The sequence below is a fragment of the Coregonus lavaretus genome, assembly GCF_964263955.1.
Source record: "Coregonus lavaretus genome assembly, chromosome: 30".
Classification (NCBI taxonomy): Eukaryota; Metazoa; Chordata; class Actinopteri; order Salmoniformes; family Salmonidae; genus Coregonus; species Coregonus lavaretus.
In genome coordinates, this window is record NC_140017.1 from 3,126,680 (window position 1) to 3,144,763 (window position 18,084).

At 42.0% G+C, this 18,084-nt stretch overlaps 1 protein-coding gene across 2 annotated transcripts in view; it reads left to right on the plus strand.

Moving 5' to 3' along the window:
* Nucleotides 1–18,084, plus strand: part of LOC311105906 (AP-2 complex subunit mu) — a 47,810-nt gene that overhangs the window by 5,138 nt on the left and 24,588 nt on the right. For both annotated transcript variants that reach the window (XM_084148135.1, XM_084148134.1), the window contains exons 2-4: nt 2,116–2,228; nt 13,583–13,760; nt 13,855–13,942. In XM_084148135.1, coding sequence (XP_084004261.1) covers nt 2,155–2,228; nt 13,583–13,760; nt 13,855–13,942 — 340 coding nt within the window. In that variant the 5' untranslated portion in view covers nt 2,116–2,154. The remainder of the gene's footprint in view (nt 1–2,115; nt 2,229–13,582; nt 13,761–13,854; nt 13,943–18,084) is intronic.

Sequence of the window (18,084 nt, forward strand, 5' to 3'; positions counted from 1 at the left end):
AAGAAGGTACTCTGATCAGATGAGACTAAAATTGACCTTTTTGGCCATCAAGGAAAACGCTATGTCTGGTGCAAACCCAACACCTCTCATCACCCCGAGAACACCATCCCCACAGTGAAGCATGGTGGTGGCAGCATCATGCTGTGGGGATGTTCTTCATCGGCAGGGACTCGAAAACTGGTCAGAATTGAATGAATGATGGATGGCGCTAAATACAGGGAAAGTCTTGAGAAACCTGTTTCAGTCTTCCAGAGATTTGAGACTGGGACGGAGGTTCACCTTCCAGCAAGACAATGACCCTAAGCATACTGCTAAAGCAACACTCGAGCGGTGTAAGGGGAAACATTTAAATGTCTAGAAATGGCCTAGTCAAAGCCCAGACCTCAATCCAATTGAGAATCTGTGGTATGACTTAAAGATTGCTGTACACCAGCAGAACCCATCCAACTTGAAGGAGCTGTAGCAGTTTTGTCTTGAAGAATGGGCAAAAATTCCAGTGGCTAGATGTGCCAAGCTTATAGAGACATATCCCAAGAGACTTGCAGCTGTAATTGCTGCAAAAGGTGGCTCTACAAAGTATTGACTTTGGGGGGGTGAATAGTTATGCACGCTCAAGTTTTCTGGTTTTTTGTCTTATTTCTTGTTTGTTTTGCAATAAAAAAATACAACCTGGAATTATAAGGCAACAAAATAGGAAAAATGCCAAGGGGGGTGAATACTTTCGCAAGCCACTGTATGTACCAGCTCTTTACGCAAGCTTATATGTTTGACTCTGCTTGTCTGGCTGGCCACATGTTAACCGTTTCACTATTGTTGTTGCCCTTCTATAGGGAGCAGAGACTTGATGACCCTGGCTGTTATCTTTAGGTCTGTACATACGATTCAGTCTTTTATGATTATCACGTCATACTGTGCGATTGTTACCAAGTATGCATCTTTAGAAATAGTTTTTACATAGAAACTTTGGCTGAACTACGAAGCAAATAGGCTTCCCCAAAATAACGTGATAGAACGTTTTATTTAGATTGATAAAAATCCCATCAGGTAGCCAAATTTCAGATGTGTCATGTAAACAAGATTTAATTGGGAAATCGTTCTTGCACAGCATGTAGGCTAAGCATTTAAACCAAACTATTATGTTAATCAGACTATTCACAATAATGTATTATTGTGTGCATACTCTGTGCCGGCCAAGTTCCTATTTGCCATTCACCGGGATCGGCTTAACACAAAGGCCATAAAAATCTGACACTGCTAAAACTTTGTCATAGCCTACAACCGCACGTAACAGGTACTTCATCGGCAGACCTAGACCCGGTCACACTGAACGAGCCAAGACATCCGACAATCGTTTACGACCTAAGGATTTGCCTAAGACGGGGAAATAGTCTAGGACGGCAAAATCGTGGCTTTAGACGGCTAAAATCATACAGTCTGCAAAGGCCTTTAGCCAGCTCTTGCAAGCTTTTGGATGTGTCCTTCTGAAAAGACTGAGGGCTAGAGAGGCGAAGGGGGGTGGGGTCCTTCAATCTGAGCAGAGTTCAGCTCAATCATGACATGAATTGGAAATGTGCTTCCTATGGCACCTGAAGGTCAAATGACAGGGCAGACGTTTTTAATTCATTAACAAATTAGCCTACGTGACATCGCTCCTCTAAGTCGTATTCATTAGGGCGTGTAATGGAAAACGTTAAACTATTTGCACCAAAAACCTATTAATTATTGGATGTTTAGGACCCCCGCTGTTTGTCTGCTTTCTTCATTCTGGGGCCTAATGAACACCACCCTCATTCCCCTCCTTATTTTCTGTGTGTTAGCTACAGTCATGTCTTTCCAGGAGCAGTAATCTGGTCTAGGCCTATTTTATTGGTCTTCCTGGGGAGTGGGAAGGAAGAGGATTAGTTCATCCAGGGCTTTTCTTGTTGTGGATCATGCACTATTCCGCCTTTCCAGCCTAGTAGAATCTAGATGAATGTAGTAGTCTCAATCTCTGTGCATCTTTAGGCAGATATGTGATTTCTTTCTGAATTTCTACTGACCCAAGAAGACGTTTCTTCAAGAAGCCTTTGAATTGTTTTGCTGATCACTTCCCTACTCTTTCTCTCCCCCATGCAGTCACTCCTCATGGCCTGTTATGACTGAGAGGCTGCCATCATGATTGGAGGATTGTTCATCTACAACCACAAGGGGGAGGTGCTGATCTCCCGCGTCTACCGCGATGACATAGGGTAAGTCCACAGAGTAGTGTAGCATGGTATCCCAGTACTAGCATTTTTGTTACGTTCGGTATGTCTGTCAAATGTGTCTTACGTGATTGAGAGAATCAAGTATCAGCGTGTCCCCTTTTATAGGTTGAGGAGCAAAGTGCCTGCTCCACTTAGTCATTCATTGCTAGGCTATGTGGGCTGCATTGTTAGCTCCCCACTCATGCTGCACAAACACTTGAATAATGAAAGACGTTGAAACGGTTCATTACTGTTCGCAAAACGATGTCCATACTGGCTAGAACACTTTTACAATGCAAGACTATACCGGTAGCTTCCTGCTTTAATTGTAGGCTTACTTTCCTTGCTAGCTTACAGCTGAATTCACTAACCTAGTACTTTGTTTGTGATAACGCAAAATATACTAATTTCATAGCTAATTGTCACCAAAAACGTTAATTAATTAACTTTGTCTCTCTCGCCACCAAAAACATTCACTTCTTTGTCTCCTTCACCTCCCGTCTGGTTTCCACTAAATTCCATAGCCACATTCTGCCTCGCGAATAACGTCATTACTTAGAGAAGGCGCACACTTTTATAAATGAAGAGCTTGCTTCTTCTATGCAAATGTTGATCAGTACAATACATGTATGTTCTCCTAGCAGTTGCCAATAAAATAAGTCCTAAATGGAAGGGATTGTTTATCTGTATCCCCATGAAATCGGCTCAAACAAGCTCAACTCAATGCATGCACACACTCCTATTGAAATAATATGCATTTACCTGTATTGTGAATAGACCTAGGCAACATCTTGATTTACCCAGTTTATCAATAGATTCATCATTCAAATAAATGACCATTGTTATTTTGTAGTTAGATTGGTAAAAACAAAATCAAATTGATTGTATAATTGATTCATTAATGCATACAGTGACTACAGACAGTATTCACACCCCTTGACTTAAAAATAAATACAACTCTTACAGCCTGAATTTTTTATTGATTCAATTGAGATTTTGGGTCACACACAATATCCCATAATATCAAAGTGGAATTATGTTTTAAGACATTTTTACTTTATGTAATAAAAAATGTAAAGCTGAAATGTCTTGTCAATAAGTATTCAACTCCTTTGTTATGCCAAGCCTAAATAAGTTCTGGAGTAAAAATGTGCTTAACAAGTCACATAATAAGTTGCATGGACTCACTCTGTGCAATAATAGTGTTTTGAATGACTACCTCATCTCTGTATCCCACACATACAATTATGTGTAAGATCCCTCAGTCGAGGTTTTCCAATGCCTCGCAAAGAAGGGCACCTATTGGTAGATGGGTAAAAATAACATTGATATCCCTTTTGAGCATGGTGAAGTTATTAATTACATTTTGGATGGTGTATCAATACACTCAGTCACTACAAAGATACAGGCGTCCTTCATAACTCAGTTGCTGGAGAGGAAGGAAACCGCTCTGGGATTTCACCGAGGCCAATGGTGACTTTAAAACTGTTACAGAGTTTAATGGCTGTGATAGGAGAAAACTGAGGATGGATCAACAACATTGTCATTTAGGTTAGTATTATGGAGTAACTACAGAGTGAAAAGAAGGAAGCCTATACAGAATAAAAATATTCCAAAACATGCATCATGTTTGCAACAAGGCACTGAAGTAAATTTGCCAAAGAAATGTTGCAAAGAAATTAACTTTGTCCTAAATACAAAGTTTTATGTTTGGGGCAAATCCAACACAGCACATCACTGAGTACCACTCTTCATATTTTCAAGCATGGTGGTGGCTGCATCATGTTATGGGTATGCTTGTCATCGGCAAGGACTAGGGAGTTATTTAGGATAAAAATAAACAGAATAGAGCTAAGCACAGGCAAAATTCTAGAGAACCTGGTTCAGTCTGCTTTCCAACAGACACTGGTAGACACATTCCCCTTTCAGCAGGACAATAACCTAAAACACAAGGCCAAATATACACTGGAGTTGCTTACCAAGACGACATGTTCCTGAGTGGCGTAGTTACAGTTGACTTAAATCGGCTTGAATCTATGGTAAGACTTGGAAATGGCTGTCTAGCAATGATCAACAACCAACTTCACAGAGCTTGCAGAATAAAACGAATTATAATGTGCAAATGTTGTGCAATTAGACTTACCCAGAAAGACACAGCTGTAATCGCTGCCAAAAGTGATTCACAAATGGCTGGTATGGGTGAAAGGCTTTCAAGTAGCCAGTGTAAAGCCAGCTATGGGGGTGCAGGGGCATGCCAAACCCCCCTTGTAGTCGGCCACATGAGTTAGGATAGTAGTCAGCTATTTGGAACAACGCACTGTAATCCGTCTTTAGTGAAAGTCTGACTGCATCCACAGTAGACCTCTAAAGCCGTGGAAGATTGCCCACATCTGATATTTGGTTCTCCTTCTGAGAAGTTGAACAAGAAGCCTCAGGCAGAAATGCGATCTAACACAGGTGGCGTTCCGGGTTGTCTTTTTTTGCAGTCAGTTGCTAGGATACAACCGCAGCACAGCTCGTGGCTCATGGTCTGTTTATTGTAGCTGAGTGTCCCTGTAATTTATCTGGAGACGTTAGTGAACTTAGTGCAACCTTGTTGATCACCAAACACTTCTGTAAAAAACCCAATGACTCGGACTATAAAGCCTTGCATTATTTTTTATTTGTTGGCGGTAGGTGCACTTGATTCAGCAGCCTTAGCGCCAGGAAGGCAAAGTATTCCCATTTTTAACCATTTAATGTGTCTGAAGGTAGAACTCCGCTTACCTGGCAGGCCCAGTGAGCAAATCAAGTGCACCTATAGGCCTATCGCTGTGCAAACACAACTCTTGATTACCGTGTCTGCACAGTTTCCTCGAGCCTTAAACCTGTAAAAAAAGAAGCCTCGAACGCACAGCAAAGTTGATACTGTGAGATTTCTTTTTTTTTTTAAACCATGACTAGAGACTCAATGAACACAGCAAAGATCTGCTGTTCATGTTTAAGTTGTTATTCAGCACTGTCAACACTTTGTTTCCGATAAGCTTGCGTTGTTATTATTAGCGGCTTGTCTTTAAAACAATTTTATATCGAGGAATATTTAACTTTCTCTGGCCTTGGAGTAACAACATGAATTGGCGCATGAGGCAGAAATAATGCAGTGTGACTTGAGTTTCGCCATCAGCTGGAAGACTGTCCCTTTTCTCAGCGGAGGGACGGTGAGTCGGGTGAGAGGCAGCCTCACCGCTGCTCCCTCCCTCCCCTCAGACTGACCATCAGATGCAGGTCATCAGTTAAAATATGGAAATGATTATGCTCACTTAGCTGTGCCTCACAAGTAATACAACAAATTATTTATTACCAGTGTGATCATATACATACATTTTTAATATGCAGTGATAATGTATTGGGCCTATAGCCTACTGCACAAACCTCATTGATACAGAACTGTTTTTAATTAGTTAATGTTGCATAGGCTTACGTTTAAGTAATGTAAAAAAAAAAAAAAAATCTGAGCAGTAGATCTCGACTTGCATTTTGACTCAAAGTGATCTAGACTCAGAAAAGGTTGGTGACCACTGCTCTAGGGACTTCAGACCATCTTAATTGTACCATGCAGTCCAGTTAGCTCATGGCTCCTGGTTGACCCGGAAAACTTTGCATAACTTCCCCATCTCCCCGTTGTTAATTAAGGAGGGGTGTGTGTCAGTGTTGGCGCTGGACAACCTGACCTGTAAGATTTTAATTTACCGGACATCCATATGCATTGGATGCGTAACCTATTAAGGTGTCCACCCACGGTGCTCAGAATGACAGAAATCACATTTAGATTATGGTACCGTAAACGTACATTCGCCTCTACTGGATGGGTGTCCCGAAATCGGGACAGTTGTTGCTCAATATGGATAATAGAAAACCCTTTTGCAATTATATTAGCACAGCTGAAAACTGTTGTGCTGATTTAAAGAAGCAATAAAACTGTCCTTCTTGAGACTAGTTGAGTATCTGGAGCATCAGCAATTGTGGGTTTGATTACAGGCTCAAAATGGCCAGAAACAAATAACTTTCTTCTGAAACTCGTCAGTCTATTCTTGTTCTGAGAAATTGCCAAGAAACTGAAGATCTCGTACAACGCTGTGTACTACTCCCTTCACAGAACAGCGCAAATTGGGCCCCGGTGCACAACTGAGCAAGAGGACAAATCCATTAGTGTCTAGTTTGAGAAACAGACACCTCACAGGTCCTCAACTTGCAGCTTCATTAAATAGTACCCGCAAAACACCAGTCTCAACGTCAACAGTGAAGAGGCGACTCCGGGATGCTGACCTTCTAGGCAGAGTTGCAAAGAAAAAGTCCAGTGTCAGTGTTCTTTTTCCCGTCTTAATCTTTTCTTTTTATTGGCTAGTTTGAGATATGACTTTTTCTTTCAGCATTCTCGTCGCGTCTCCTGTTAGTACCTGTTATGTAGGGAAGCTAATGATCCATCATGTATGACATTCCTGGGAGTGTGTAATCTTGTATTTCTTATTAACATAGCATTTTTGTATGTTCTCTATAGTTATGTACTTGAAACGGTATCAATTTACCAATTCGGCCATTTGGAGGCCACTTGGGTACATTTGGGCAAACTCGTGAGGGACACCTGGGTGACTTCATACTAAATGTTATGTAGCTCCCTCATTCTTGAAGGTATCAGTCTGAAACTTTGCACATACACTTGCCCTCTTGTAGACAACATCTAAATTACCTCTGAATGTATAGCTTTTCTTTTTCATGTCAAAATAGAAAACATGTTTTTTTGTTTGTTTGATCTTTTACCAGATCTATGTTCTACTACATGAATTTCACATTTCCACAAACTTCTGCAGTGTTTCCTTTCAAATAGTACCAAGAATATGCATATCCTTGCTTCAGGTCCTGAGCTACAGGCAGTTAGATTTGGGTGTCATTTTAGGTGGAAATTGAAAAGAAGGGTCTGATCCTTAAGAGGTTAAACACTGAGTCTCAAATAGCCCCCTGTCCCTTTTAATAGCCGGGCATCCTAGAGGTCTTCGGGTCCAAAAATTGACCTGTGGAAAAACAGACCCAAACAGACCCGTGCCTGATCGGATCCGAGAGTAAAGAGAGAAAAACCTCCGACCTGAGTCAGTTGGAGCTCTGGTGCGCACTGCCTTCATATCATAGGCCTGCAGTAGCTAAAGCTTAATAATACAGGTCCCGTGTAGCTCAGTTGGTAGAGCATGGCGCTTGCAACGCCAGGGTTGTGGGTTCGTTTCCCACGGGGGGCCAGTATGAAAAAAAAAAAAAAAAAAATGTATGCTGGATAAGAGCGTCTGCTAAATGCCTAAAATGTAAATATGCACACCACACCAAACCTTCACACAAGTTTCAAACTTTATTAGGGTAATATCAAAAGTAGGTATAGTCCATTGTTTATAGGGACAATAATAATAATAATATACCATTTAGCAGACGCTTTTATCCAAAGCGACTTACAGTCATACAAGCAGGCTAGTATATTGCAGTAAACACTTAATTTGGCCAAAGAAAATGGCTCAACAGAATGGTTTAAACCTTCACAAAAGTAGTACAAAACTCTAGGAACACCTTCCTAATATTGAGTTCCACCCACTTTTGCCCTCAGAACAGCTTCAATTCGATGGGGCATGGACCCTACAAGGTGTTGAAAGCCTTCCACAGGACTCCAATGCTTCCCACAGTTGTGTCAAGTTGGCTGGATGTCCTTTGGGTGGTGGACCATTTTTGATACACACGGGAAACTGTTGAGCGTGGAAAAACCCAGCAGCGTTGCAGTTTTTGACACACTTGGCACCTACTACCATACCCCGTTCAAAGGCACTTAAATCTTTTCATTCCCATTCACCCTCTGAATTGCGCACACACTATCATTGTCTCAAGGCTTAAAAATCCTTTAGCATGTCTCCTCCCCTTCATCTACACCAGTGGTCACCAACCTTTTTTGAGTGTATCACTTTTTGAGTCAAAAGGTAAGCCGAGATACTGTTTTATTTATATATACAGACAGTCAGTCAGTCAGTCTGTCAGTCCCAGTCAAAAGTTTGGACACACCTACTCATTCAAGGGTTTGAGATTCTTCAAAGTAGCCACCCTTTGCCTTGATGACAGCTTTGCACACTCTTGGCATTCTCTCAACCAGCTTCACCTAGAATGCTTTTCCAACAGTCTTGAAGGAGTTCCCACATATGCTGAGCACTTGTTGGCTGCTTTTCCTTCACTCTGCGGTCCAACTCATCCCAAACCATCTCAATTGGGTTGAGGTCGGGTGATTGTGGAGGCCAGGTCATCTGATGCAGCACTCCATCACTCCTTCTTGGTCAAATAGCCCTTACACAGCCTTGAGGTGTGTTTTGGGACATTGTCCTGTTGAAAAACAAATGATAGTCCCACTAAGCGCAAACCAGATGGGATGGCGTATCGCCGCAGAATGCTGTGGTAGCCATGCTGGTTAAGTGTGCCTTGAATTCTAAATAAATCACAGACCGTGGCACCAGCAAAGCACCCCCACACCATCACACCTCCTTCTCCATGCTTCACGGTGGGAACCACACATGCGGAGATCATCAGTTCACCTACTCAGCGTCTCACAAAGACACGGCGGTTGGAACCAAAAATCTCACATTTGGACTCATCAGACCAAAGGACAGATTTCCACCGGTCTAATGTCCATTGCTCGTGTTTCTTGGCCCAAGCAAGTTTCTTCTTCTTATTGGTGTCCTTTGATTTACTCAGTCTCCTCTGAACAGTTGATGTTGCGATGTGTCTGTTAATTGAACTCTGTGAAGCATTTATTTGGACTGCAATTTCTGAGGCTGGTAACTAATAAACTTATCCTCTGCAGCAGAGGTAACTCTGGGTCTTCCTTTCCTGTGGCGGTCCTCATGAGAGCCAGTTTCATCATAGCGCTTGATGGTTTTTGCGACTGCACTTGAAGAAAGTTCTTGAAATTTTCCAGATTGACTGACTTTCATGTCTTAAAGTAATGATGGACTGTCGTTTCTCTTTGCTTATTTGAGCTGTTCTTGCCATAATATGGACTAGCTCTATTTGGTAAAAGACCATCTTCTGTATACCCCCCTACCTTGTCACAACACAACTGATTGGCACAAACGCATTAAGAAGGAAAGAAATTCCACAAATTCACTTTTAAGAAGGCACACCTGTTAATTTAAATGCATTCCAGGTGACTACCTCATGAAGCTGGTTGAGAGAATGCCAAGAGTGTGCAAAGCTGTCATCAAGGCAAAGGGTGGCTACTTTGAAGAATCTCAAATATAAAATATATTTTGATTTAACACTTTTTTTTGGTTACTACATGATTTCATATGTGTTATTTCATAGTTTTGATGTCTTCACTACTATTCTACAATGTAGAAAATAGTAAAAATAAAGACCCTTGAATGAGGAGGTATGTCCAAACTTTTTACTGGTACTGTAGACATATTTTTTACATGACTTAAAAACGTAAGTCCAGTGAGGGGGAAAAAAGTATTTGATCGCCTGCTGATTTTGTACGTTTGCCCACTGACAAAGAAATGATCAGTCTACAATTTTAATGGTAGGTTTATTTGAACAGTGAGAGACAGAATAACAACAAAAAAATCCAGAAAAGCCCATGTCAAAAATGTTATAGATTTGTTTGCATTTTAATGAGGGAAATAAGTATTTGACCCCCTCTCAGTCAAAGATTTCTGGCTCCCAGGTGTCTTTTATACAGGTAACGAGCTGAGATTAGGAGCGCACTTTAAAGGGAATGCTCCTAATCTCAGCTTGTTACCTGTATAAAAGACACCTGTCCACAGAAGCAATCAATCAATCAGATTCCAAACTCTCCACCATGGCCGAGACCAAAGAGCTCTCCAAGGATGTCAGGGACAAGATTGTAGACCTACACAAGGCTGGAATGGGCTACAAGACCATCGCCAAGCAGCTTGGTGAGAAGGTGACAACAGTTGGTGCGATTATTCGCAAATGGAAGAAACACAAAATAACTGTCAATCTCCCTCGGCCTGGGGCTCCATGCAAGATCTCACCTCGTGGAGTTGCAATGATCATGATAACGGTGAGGAATCAGCCCAGAACTACACGGGAGGATCTTGTCAATGATCTCAAGGCAGCTGGGACCATAGTCACCAAGAAAACAATTGGTAACACACTACACCGTGAAGGACTGAAATCCTGCAGTGCCCGCAAGGTCCCCCTGCTCAAGAAAGCACATATACAGGGCCGTCTGAAGTTTGCCAATGAACATATGAATGATTCAGAGGAGAACTGGGTGAAAGTGTTGTGGTCAGATGAGACCAAATTGGAGCTCTTTGGCATCAACTCAACTCGCCGTGTTTGGAGGAGGAGGAATGCTGCCTATGACCCCAAGAACACCATCCCCACCGTCAAACATGAAGATGGAAACATTATGCTTTGGGGGTGTTTTTCTGCTAAGGGGACAATACAACTTCACCGCATCAAAGGGACGATGGACAGGGCCATGTACCGTCAAATCTTGGGTGAGAACCTCCTTCCCTCAGCCAGGGTATTGAAAATGGGTCGTGGATGGGTATTCCAGCATGACAATGACCCAAAACACACGGCCAAGGCAACAAAGGAGTGGCTCAAAAATAAGCACATTAAGGTCCTGGAGTGGCCTAGCCAGTCTCCAGACCTTAATCCCATAGAAAATCTGTGGAGGGAGCTGAAGGTTCGAGTTGCCAAACGTCAGCCCCGAAACCTTAATGGCTTGGAGAAGATCTGCAAAGAGGAGTGGAACAAAATCCCTCCTGAGATGTGTGCAAACCTGGTGGCCAACTACAAGAAACGTCTGACCTCTGTGATTGCCAACAAGGGTTTTGCCACCAAGTACTAAGTCATGTTTTGCAGAGGGGTCAAATACTTATTTCCCTCATTAAAATGCAAATCAATTAATAACATTTTTGACATGCGTTTTTCTGGATTTTTGTTGTTGTTATTCTGTTTCTCACTGTTCAAATAAACCTACCATTAAAATTATAGACTGATCATGTCTTTGTCAGTGGGCAAACGTACAAAATCAGCAGGGGATCAAATACTTTTTTCCCTCACTGTATATGCAAGATGAACCTATTTAAAAACAGTACTGTAGTAATGAGGTGTGTGCAGTAGGCTATAGGCCCAAAACATGATCACCGCATATTGTCTTTGCTTGAATTGCCCTGCCAATGGATTGTTCTTCTCAGACCATTTTTTATTATATTTGAACATTTGAGGTAGGCTATATGATCACACTGGTAATAGATCAGTTGTTGTATTACTTGTGAGGCACAGCTGAGTGAGCATAATTAGCTTTTTTTATTTTACTGGGCTGATGGAGCCTGCATATTATGGTCAATCTCAGTGGAGGGAGAGGGAAGCAGACTGAGGGTCCGCCTCTCAACGTCCCTCCGCTCTCCCTTTCCTCCGCTGACACTGACCAAAAAGGGACACTGTCTTCCAGCTGATGGTGAAACTCGAGTCGCAACACATTATTTCTGCCTCATGCACAAATTCATGTTGTTACTGCTATGACCAGAGAAATTGAAATTTTGACAATCTGCTAATAACGCAAGCCTATCGATACACTTCCCTACTCATTCATTGCAGCTGCAGTGCTGGTTGTAGTGCGAGTGGAAGTAGGGAGAATGCGCATTTTATGGCTTGTGAAAGTGTAGAATAGAAAGTGATGACAGTGCTGAGTAAGAACTTAAACATGAACTCACTCATAAAAACAGCAGCTCTTTGCTGTATTCGTTGACAGTCTCTCTGTAGTCATGGTTTTAAAAGTTTAGAAATCTCAGTATCGGCTTTGCTGTAGCTTTCTTTTACGCCTGCTACGTTACTGCGGACACTGTAATCTGAGCCATCCGATTGGCCAGTGGTAGGTCTATAGAGCACTTGATTTGCTCCCGCCGGAATGCCAGAGTTTGTACCTTCAGACATATGAAATGGTTCAAAATGGGAACACGTCGCCTACCCGGCGCGCAGGACAGCTGAATCAGGTGCACCAACCGCATGAGACGAATGTAAAAAATAGTAACGCAAGGTTTATCGTTGGGTTTTTTACAGAAATGCTTGGCGATCGACTAGGAATGCCTTGGAGATCGACCGGTCGGTGACCACTGATTGAAGTGGATTTAACAGGTGACATCAATAGGGGATCATAGCTTTCACCTGGATTCACCTTGTCAGTCTGTCAAGGAAAGGGCAGGTGTTCCTAATGTTTTGTACACTCAGTGTATTGCAGCAATTACCAACAAAGGCTAGTGCCTGCCGTACCCAACAACTGACAGCAATCGGCTAATGATATCTATTTTACAACAGGCTTACTTCTAACTTAAACTAAATAAGGAGCAAATGATTAAAAAGACCGAACTAACCAACAAAAATGTCTCAACCGAATGAAACAAAACACGTACATATTTAAAGAACTGGTTTAGATTAATAAATAGGCCTACAATAATAATAATAATATTAATGATGATGATAAAACAAATGACTAAATATGAAAATAAATAAAAGTGTAAAAATGTTATTCTACCTGAATAGTGAGTTGCACAGTAACCTGCATTTGGCCGCACCAACATTCGTCTCATCTTTGTCCACTACAATATTAAAACTTGTCCACACTGAGGACATTACCCTTAGGCTATGGGCATACTCTTTTTTTCCCTCTCTAGCTTTCGTTTTACCTCTGAAAAAGGCCAAGGCTTCTCTCTCTCTCTCCCTCTCTCTGCGCATGCACGTAAGGCAGTGCGCAAGGAGTGAGAGAATGGTGCTGAAGCATGAAATCGGGATGCCGGCTATAATTGAATTTATTTAATATTCATTTTTTGGGCCCGCCCTTCGTATCTCTCTCTAACCCTCTGCCCTGATTCCCATCTTCATTCTCCTTTCCCTCTTCTTTTCCTCCTTGTCTTTTGTGTTTCTGTCCACCCTTTCTGCTGGTACCATTTCTCTCCATGTCCATCATCTTGTCCATTTGGCTACTGTAGGAATAGGTAAGATGATGTGCTTGCTTGGCAACTGATCATCTCCTGACTGCAAGTGTCTTGCCAGCTGCAGTGACAAAAGCCAGGTTTCTTTTTCTCCAAATGTAGGCTACATGCCCCTTTACCGTTTCCTTTCTTCCGTGCATCTCGTGGTCCTCTTTCACTCTCCTGCTCTTTCACTCTCCCCCTCTTTGACTTTCAATCATCTCATATCTTTACTTGCCTAATACAGTTAAATGTCTCTAACACACTCTGTTCCTCTTCCGTGTGTGCATGCTGCTCAAGGTCTACCTTTTTGAATGTCTCTAACGACCCCCTCCTTTTCTGTATTTGTGTATACAGGCGCAATGCGGTGGATGCGTTCCGCGTGAACGTGATCCATGCGCGGCAGCAGGTACGCTCGCCGGTCACCAACATCGCCCGCACCAGCTTCTTCCACGTCAAGCGCTCCAACATCTGGCTGGCGGCGGTCACCAAGCAGAATGTCAACGCCGCCATGGTGTTCGAGTTCCTCTACAAGGTATATTTATTGGTGTTGTATGTATTGGCTGGCACAATCAACGTTTTTTCCTTCGGGATTAATAAAGAACTATCTTATTTTATCTCATCTTAAGATGTGCGACGTCATGACGGCCTACTTCGGCAAGATCAGCGAGGAGAACATCAAGAACAACTTTGTGCTGATCTACGAGCTGCTGGACGGTAAAGGAAGCCTTTTCTTTTACCGCTCTTTTAGGCTACCGTTATCTTTTTTTCTCTGGAAAGAGTCGAGCTGATGTGTCAGTCGTCTAATGTTGCTACTGTGTGTTTGTGTGTTAGGGATGGGTATTTGAAATTATTGCAGTATTCAAATAATTTGATATCCGGAGAGTTGAAATACATGTTTTAAATACGATATACAGTACCAGTCAAAAGTTTGGACACACCTACTCATTCCAGGGTTTTTCTTTATTTTTTTACTATTTTCTACATTGTAGAATAATAGTGAAGACATCAAAACTATGAAATAACACATATGGAATCATGTAGTAACCAAAAAAGTGTTAAACAAATCAAAATATATTTTAGATTCTTTAAAGTAGCCACGCTTTGCCTTGATGACAGCTTTGCACACTCTTGGCATTCTCTCAACCAGCTTCATGAGGTAGTCACCTGGAATTTATTTCAATTAACAGGTGTGCCTTTTTTTAAAGTTAATTTGTGGAATTTCTTTCCTTCTTAATGCGTTTGAGCCAATCCGTTGTGTTGTGACAAGGTAGAGGTGGTATACAGAAGATAGCCCTATTTGGTAAAAGACCAAGTCCATATTATGGCAAGAACAGCTCAAATAAGCAAAGAGAAACGACAGTCCATCATTACTTTAAGACATGAAGGTCAGTCAATCCAGAACATTTCAAGAACTTTGAAAGTTTCTTCAAGTGCAGTCTCAAAAACCATCAAGCGCTATGATGAAACTGGCTCTCATGAGGACCGCCAAAGGAAAGGAAGACCCAGAGTTACCTCTGCTGCAGAGGATAAGTTCATTAGAGTTAACTGCACCTCAGATTTCAGCCGAAATAAATGTGTTCAAGTAACAGACACAACTCAACATCAACTGTTCAGAGCAAGGGTTGCATTAAATAGGCTCTATTTTTTACTGATGCATTTGGTAATATTACATTCATTCGCCCGAAACATATAAACAAAAGCATTCACTGTGAAAGTTGATAGGCTACATGTAGGCCATTCATATATAGTTTAGGCCATTCATATATAGTTTAGGCCATTCATATATAGTTTAGGCCATTCATATATAGTGTAGGCCATTCATATATACAGTGGGGAAAAAAAGTATTTAGTCAGCCACCAATTGTGCAAGTTCTCCCACTTAAAAAGATGAGAGAGGCCTGTAATTTTCATCATAGGTACACGTCAACTATGACAGACAAATTGAGAAAGAAAAATCCAGAAAATCACATTGTAGGATTTTTAATGAATTTATTTGCAAATTATGGTGGAAAATAAGTATTTGGTCACCTACAAACAAGCAAGATTTCTGGCTCTCACAGACCTGTAACTTCTTCTTTAAGAGGCTCCTCTGTCCTCCACTCGTTACCTGTATTAATGGCACCTGTTTGAACTTGTTATCAGTATAAAAGACACCTGTCCACAACCTCAAACAGTCACACTCCAAACTCCACTATGGCCAAGACCAAAGAGCTGTCAAAGGACACCAGAAACAAAATTGTAGACCTGCACCAGGCTGGGAAGACTAATCTGCAATAGGTAAGCAGCTTGGTTTGAAGAAATCAACTGTGGGAGCAATTATTAGGAAATGGAAGACATACAAGACCACTGATAATCTCCCTCGATCTGGGGCTCCACGCAAGATCTCACCCCGTGGGGTCAAAATGATCACAAGAACGGTGAGCAAAAATCCCAGAACCACACGGGGGGACATAGTGAATGACCTGCAGAGAGCTGGGACCAAAGTAACAAAGCCTACCATCAGTAACACACTACGCCGCCAGGGACTAAAATCCTGCAGTGCCAGACGTGTCCCCCTGCTTAAGCCAGTACATGTCCAGGCCCGTCTGAAGTTTGCTAGAGTGCATTTGGATGATCCAGAAGAGGATTGGGAGAATGTCATATGGTCAGATGAAACCAAAATAGAAAATTTTGGTCAAAACTCAACTCGTCGTGTTTGGAGGACAAGGAATGCTGAGTTGCATCCAAAGAACACCATACCTACTGCGAAGCATGGGGGTGGACACATCATGCTTTGGGGCTGTTTTTCTGCAAAGGGACCAGGACGACTGATCCGTGTAAATGAAAGAATGAATGGGGCCATGTATCATGAGATTTTGAGTGAAAACCTCCTTCCATCAGCAAGGGCATTGAAGATGAAACGTTGCTGGGTCTTTCAGCATGACAATGATCCCAAACACACCGCCCGGGCAACGAAGGAGTGGCTTTGTAAGAAGCATTTCAAGGTCCTGGAGTGGCCTAGCCAGTCTCCAGATCTCAACCCCATAGAAAATCTTTGGAGGGAGTTGAAAGTCTGTGTTGCCCAGCGACAGCCCCAAAACATCACTGCTCTAGAGGAGATCTGCATGGAGGAATGGGCCAAAATACCAGCAACAGTGTGTGAAAACCTTGTGAAGACTTACAGAAAACGTTTGACCTGTGTCATTGCCATCAAAGGGTATATAACAAAGTATTGAGAAACTTTTGTTATTGACCAAATACTTATTTTCCACCATAATTTGCAAATACATTCATTAAAAATCCTACAATGTGATTTTCTGGATTTTTTTTCCTAATTTTGTCTGTCATAGTTGACGTGTACCTATGATGAAAATTACAGGTCTCTCTCATCTTTTTAAGTGGGAGAACTTGCACAATTGGTGGCTGACTAAATACTTTTTTTCCCCACTGTAGCTTATGCGCATCACTTAGTTAAATTTATCGAATCCATTATTGTTTTCTTGCGCAAACTACGAGCAACACCTGTCAAACGCAGACATTTCCCTTAAAACACAGGGATGTTGATTCGCATGGGATGAGTATTATCAGAGGACATTAGGTTATTCTGGCCCCATCCATCCTCCCCTCAATACGGTGCAGTCGTCCTGTCCCCTTTTCAGAAAAGCATCCCCAAAGAATGATGTTTCCACCTCCATATTTCACGGTTGGGATGGTGTTCTTGGGGTTGTACTCATCCTTCTTCTTCCTCCAAACACAGCGAGTGGAGTTTAGACCAAAAAGCTCTATTTTTGTCTCATCAGACCACATGACCTTCTCCCATTCCTCCTCTGGATCATCCAGATGGTCATTGGCAAACGTCAGACGGGCCTGGACATGTGCTGACTTGAGCAGGGGGACCTTGCGTGCGCTGCAGGATTTTAATCCATGACGGCGTAGTGTGTTACTAATGGTTTTCTTTGAGACTGTGGTCCCAGCTCTCTTCAGGTCATTGACCAGGTCCTGCTGTGTAGTTCTGGGCTGATCCCTCACCTTCCTCATGATCATGTGGTCCTCTGTAGCTGAACTGGTAGAGCACGGCGCTTGTAACGCCAAGGTAGTGGGTTCGATCCCCGGGACCACCCATACACAAAAATGTGTGCACGCATGACTGTAAGTCGCTTTGGATAAAAGCGTCTGCTAAATGGCTTATTATTATTATTATTGTTATTATTATTATTATCATTGATGCCCCACGAGGTGAGATCTTGCATGGAGCCCCAGACCGAGGGTGATTGACCGTGATCTTGAACTTCTTCCATTTTTCTAATAATTGCGCCAACAGTTGTTGCCTTCTCACCAAGCTGCTTGCCTATTGTCCTGTAGCCCATCCCAGCCTTGTGCATCAGCGCTCACCTAAAACATCCATATGCCACTGGTTTTTGGGCAGAATTATGTGAGGTTTTATGTGTTGTTGGAGGTGCGTCTTGGTCAGTTTAGCTTAGAAAATGCCGCCTTCGTCAATCTGCCTAATGAGCGGGCAGGCTGTGCCTATAGCGTAGCAAAGCATAGCATATCATAATCACATGAATAAATTGGTTATAACAAACTCTGAACAACACTAAATCAATTATAAGTGTACCAGAGAGTCTGTAATGTTTTTTGGCAAGCCTTTTATTACAGCCAAGACTAAAAACAGTCTCATTCATTCGTGAATGCAATTTTGAAATGGAACGGTTTTATTATTTAAGCTAATTATTCAAGGCTCACTTTATTTTATTTAAAAACTAAAACACTTGGTTGCATTTCAAATCATGAATGACTCATATTGTGTGATGACATGAACGAATGATTGATTGATTGATACAGTAGCCTATAGAAGTATTGAAATTTAAGCCGAA